We start from the raw sequence: 5,215 nt of genomic DNA, 5'->3' as shown, positions 1-5,215 counted from the left end.
TATTAAGAGTTTTGGATTATTATTATTAGAGTATTATATTATTATTATTATTATTATTATTATTAATCTTAACAAAATAGATTTTAAATCGAGGTTAAAAAATTTAATACTATTATTTCATTTATTCAAGTACAGTAATCACCATTTCTACTATACTAATAAGAGCCCAAGAGAGTTAAGCCTAAAATGGGTAGAAAAAATGACGGTAAGCAAATGGATGGTTTAGATGAATTATTTAATCAAATAGATGGCTAAGATAATTCAGATTAATATTATTTATAGAAATTACCAAATTTACCCTTATTTTTATGATTTTCCGTCAAAACGATTTATGACCGTCAATTATCCAGTCGCCAATTCAATTCTCTTTGCAAATTCGCGCCGTAGAGCTTCCACCCGCTCGCCGTTTGAATCGACCGTATCCTCGCTCGCTCTCCCTTTGGGTCAACCGGATTTTACTCCGCGTCGATTCCTCCCCGCTTTGCCAAATCGAAGGAGTCGTCTCACCGTCAACTCAGCATTTGATTCCACCCGCTTCGCCAATACGATTTCACGCTCAGATTTCCGTCAATTATTATACGGCTAGAAGGTAGAAGGAAGTTCCCGTTGCCGTGTGATTGAACCATCTGGGTTGTATTCAAAGCCTAACATGCCATAGATCTCAACATCTTTGGGATCCATGGCTACAATTATTCGAAGTAGAGAAATTGGCTAAGTTTAAACGCAAGATGTTGGACTTCATATATGGCTATCTGTGTACATATAGGTATTATTGCTTCAATTATATAGCTTTTACGATTTTTAATTTACAATTAAAAATTCAATGTTTTGCTTTAATGAAGTTTCAGAGAGGATTAAAATATGTTGAAGTACAAATTGTATATCAGAAGGCGGCTATTATACCAGTTTGCTCCTCCCGCCTTACTCTTATGATTTCACGCTCAATTTCCGACAATTATTATACCAGCTTTCCTCTGTTTACAGGAGTTCTCCCCGCTGTGCTCCTCGCTCTCCCTTTGTTCCCGGATACGGCTTGGTCTAGCTCCTCTGCTAATCGGGTGAGTTTCTGATCTAATTATCCATGGATCTCTCTAGGTTTGTTAGCAGTTCAATATATATATTTTTAATTATGAGTTTATTTTTATTAGCCAGTAGTGTCTCTTCTGGGCAGTTTTGCTTATCTAATATAATAATTTATATTCCATGCGTGAATTTGCTTATTTTAATGCCATTTGAGGGATTGCTTATTTTAACAAAAGTTTGAGGGATTGCTTATTTTTACAAAATTTTTGATGTAATCTGTAAGAGTAGTTCTGGTTTAGAGAAGATCATATCAATCCTAACTCTTAATATTATTGGTGTATTTATTCTCACTGCTTTTGGTTGGATCCATGGGTGTGAAGTGGCAGTGAATGAGAGTGTTCATTAAAATTATATGTGCCCAATGAGCTATAAGCACAATGTAAAAACATTAATATGTCTGGATCCTCAAGCTGCTGCTACCAGTAGAGATGCTTTGGCAAAAACTGTCTATTCTAAACTGTTTGATTGGTTAGTTGCTGAAATGTTAGTTTCAGTAGTCTTCTTCATCAGTGTCAGAGGTAGCTCACTTTTGATTGTTCTTATTCAGGCTTGTTGAAAAGATTAACAATTCTATTGGCCAAGATCCTGATTCTCAGTTGTTGATTGGGGTTCTGGACATTTACAGATTTGAGAGTTTCAAGACAAACAGGTGCTTAACTGGTATTCATTGATTAACAATTCTATTGTCTCATGTGGAATATTCTTTGAAACTGAGCTTTTCCATCTTCAGCTTGTTTATAATATTCTGCTTTTTAGATCCTTTAGTTTGATACCTGAAGTCAACTTGGTTCTGTGAAAATATCAGGTCCCAGAGAACTTACAGGTGCTGTTGATCTTATTAGTCAGTTCAAGTTGTTGCCTCATCATGAGTATTTCTGCAAGAGGCAACTTCCACTATCAATTTCAGATACGCACTATCTGCACAATGTGGTTGGAGATACAGAAATTAGGAAAGGCGAAGGAATGCAATTGGATCAGCTTATTGAGGATGCTTCCTTTTCAAGAGAGATGAATGCATCAATAAAGCCATTTGATCTAGATGTTCTGGGAGAAGCTTTTCAACTGAGGGAAACATATCCAATTGATCTGCCCTCTGTAAGAATTTAGCTGATGTGTTTTCGTGATCGTTCTTTTGGAAACAATGTTCCCCTCTTCCTTCTTAGATTTGCTGTGGTTCTATCAACCTGTCTGCTTTGACATTGTATCATTTGTGTGTGTCATTAAAGATTTATTGATTATCTTTGGTTTTGTTTTTTAGTCTGAAAAGGGTATTCCAACTATGGTGGGGAAATCTAAGAGTGAGTCCAAAGACAAGGAGAAGAAGCATAAAAAGCACAAGGACAAGGACAAAGATAAGGACAAGGATAAAGATAAAGAACATAAGAAGCATAAACATCGTCACAAGGATCGAAGTAAAGACATGGATAAAGATAAAAAGAAAGATAAAAGTGGCCATCATGATTCTGGTGCCGACCATTCAAAGAAGCATCATGAGAAGGTCTGATAAAATATTCTAATTTCATCTTCTTTTCCTTCAAAAAGCTTTAAACCCTGTAAGGCTGTAACCCAATTTTTAAATGCTCTAGATGCCATGTGGGTAAGCATGTTGCTATGATTTAATTCTGTAGAATTATATCCACTGGTGTTGAAAAAAAGTTATTTTATGCTATCAACTTGTGATACTGTCAAAACAAAAAATGCATATAAGGATAAAAATTTTGATTTCCTTGGCGACATTTTGCTCGGTCATTTGAATTGTAAGATCCACATGAATTCATTATAGGCTATCTTTTTTGGTGTAAGTTTAGGAATTCCATCTGAAGATGATTTATGGATATTAACTTTAGCTTCTTAAAGATATTTCAGTATCTTGAATTAGATGAATTTTACTACTGCTTGTTTTTTTTTTAAAAATTATTTACAGTCAATGTTATTAGGATATTATTTTATTTACCTACTTCAAGCTACACATGGTTGAGTAGAACTTTCCTCTTTGAGTTGATTGTACACTCTGTGGCTTGAAATATCTCAGTATAGTGGTTGAGAGGTACTGAGTTCACTACAGCCCAGAAAGGAAGCTATCTTCAAAGTTTGAGTTGAAGTTGTGTTTCTCTTTAATTGATTCAGCAGCTGATTTATATTTTTTAATTACTCCAGAAAAGGAAGCATGATGGAGAGGAAGATATCAATGATCACAAGCACAAGAAAAGCAAGGTAACCTGGACAAGAATAAATTCTTTTAGTTTTTGTACCTTCTTATTGTAATATCCTGAATTCTGTAACGTGGGCTTATGCAGATAGTTGTTTTTTTATTATTTTTATTATTTTTATACTTCCATGCTCTACTTTTTATTTATTTATTTTTATTGCCTTTTACGGAGTATTTTATTTTTTATTTTAAAAACTAATTATGTTGTCGTATTATGCACTGACATGCTGCAGCACAAGAGCTCAAAAATTGATGAAATGGGCGCAATAAAGGTAGCAGGCTAACAAGCAGCATGACTGGTGTCCATTGTTTTTTGTCCTCAGATTTTGCAGTTGAGAATATGAAGGGAACCTTCTACTAACTATTAAGAAAAGTTTCTGAGGTATGCAAGTGCAATGGGCAATAAAATGCAATGTGTAAGAGTAAGTACATCACCTGTGAATGCTTATCAATCTGAGTTTTATTTTAATACGCGCACATGAGGAGGAATATATTGGTGATGAGGGAGAAGGTGATATGGTTGAGGAGGAGGTTGAAGACGTCAATGAGGACCTTGAGAGTGAGGAGGATGATGACCATGTTGGCGAGGAGCATGGTCAGATGGTTGATGAAGCTGAGGAGGACGAGCATGATGAAGTTGTTAAAGAAAGACGCAAGCGCAAGGAGCTTGAAATTTTTATTGATGTTGTGTCTTGACAAATTTGCAGTCTTGCTACAAGAAGCGTAAGCGAATGGATTAACAAGATTATGAAAAGTGGAAGTCTGCTGTTTTTGACTCAAATAATCCTGTCAAGGCTAAAGGTGGGGCATTAAGCCATCAATATGCTTCTGTGTTTATTTAATTTATAAGTTATAGGATGTGATGTGTTTGCTTGTAAGCTAATGTGAACTGCACTTTGGACAATAGCATTTTTTTAATTTTAGTTTTACATAAAAATGTTACAGGTACTTAACAATATCTTATGATTTTTTCTCTGTTTATTGGTTTTTTTTGCCAATTTCAAGTGTACTAATAAAATGATTGATGTGAGTAAAATTCATTCACTCTATAATAATAATAATAATAATAATACATTTATTATTAGGAAAATAACAAAATAACAATTTCATTCATACAAGAATGAAAACGAATAGAAACTAAAACCTATATAGTTTGGATATTAAATAAATGACCGACTAATGGGATAAAAAATTAAAATATATAAAAACCAATGATTTGAAAGTATGAACCTGTAGAATTTTTACACTCAACAACCAATAGGAAATAAAAAAAAAATATCAACCAAAATAAAACAGAATTGATAATATATTGATCCTGATGTTTCTTCTCAAGCTTCGCACATGTGACCATCTGAGCTGCCGCCCGTAATTGTAAACTCAATCAATAGTTTGAATATCATTAAAAATAATTCTGAACAGAAAAAAAAAAAGAATAAAGAAAAAAGAAAAAAGAAGATAGTCTTCTCTTATTATAAAAATAAAAAAATCACTATTTAATTTTGTATTTATTGTAAGATCATATAGTGATATTAGAAGAGTACAAATGCTTATTGAATTCTAAATCACAAATCCTTATACAATTTTAACTCACAAATAGGGTTGTAAACAAATCAAATATTTTTAGTTCGATTCGTGATTCGAATTCGAATATTTCGATTCGAATTCAAATTATTCGAATACGAATTCGAATTCGAATACATATTTCGAATCGAATTTTATTCGAATCGAATACGAATCAGAATATATTTTATTCGACTATATTCTAATATATTCGAATATATATATATATATATATATATATATATATATATATATATATAAAACTAATATATTAATAGAATATTAATATAATTGTATATTAATAGAAAATTTTATTCTATTTAAATTTAAAATTTTATTACATTTTATCTTAATTAAGAGCAA

At 32.5% G+C, this 5,215-nt stretch overlaps 1 protein-coding gene across 3 annotated transcripts; it reads left to right on the top strand.

The window, feature by feature from the left end:
- Nucleotides 1-370: 370 nt before the first annotated feature.
- On the top strand, nt 371-4,221 carry LOC115996450 (mediator of RNA polymerase II transcription subunit 19a-like). 3 transcript variants are annotated; one of them, XM_031235673.1, is made up of 8 exons: nt 371-766; nt 849-905; nt 985-1,058; nt 1,631-1,732; nt 1,889-2,178; nt 2,342-2,581; nt 3,241-3,297; nt 3,526-4,221. In XM_031235673.1, the coding sequence occupies exons 5-8, from the start codon at nt 2,047-2,049 to the stop codon at nt 3,574-3,576; spliced, it is 480 nt and encodes a 159-aa protein (XP_031091533.1). In that variant the 5' UTR covers nt 371-766; nt 849-905; nt 985-1,058; nt 1,631-1,732; nt 1,889-2,046; the 3' UTR covers nt 3,577-4,221. The 3 variants fall into 3 exon arrangements, with proteins under 3 accessions (XP_031091533.1, XP_031091532.1, XP_031091531.1); XM_031235672.1 differs by having other exon boundaries at nt 843-905; XM_031235671.1 differs by lacking the exon at nt 849-905.
- The last annotated feature ends 994 nt before the right edge of the window (nt 4,222-5,215 follow it).

Source organism: Ipomoea triloba, chromosome 11 (genome assembly GCF_003576645.1).
Source record: "Ipomoea triloba cultivar NCNSP0323 chromosome 11, ASM357664v1".
Taxonomy (NCBI): Eukaryota; Viridiplantae; Streptophyta; class Magnoliopsida; order Solanales; family Convolvulaceae; genus Ipomoea; species Ipomoea triloba.
The sequence above is the reverse complement of the archived record's forward strand: the minus strand, read 5'-3'. Positions and strand labels throughout refer to the sequence as shown.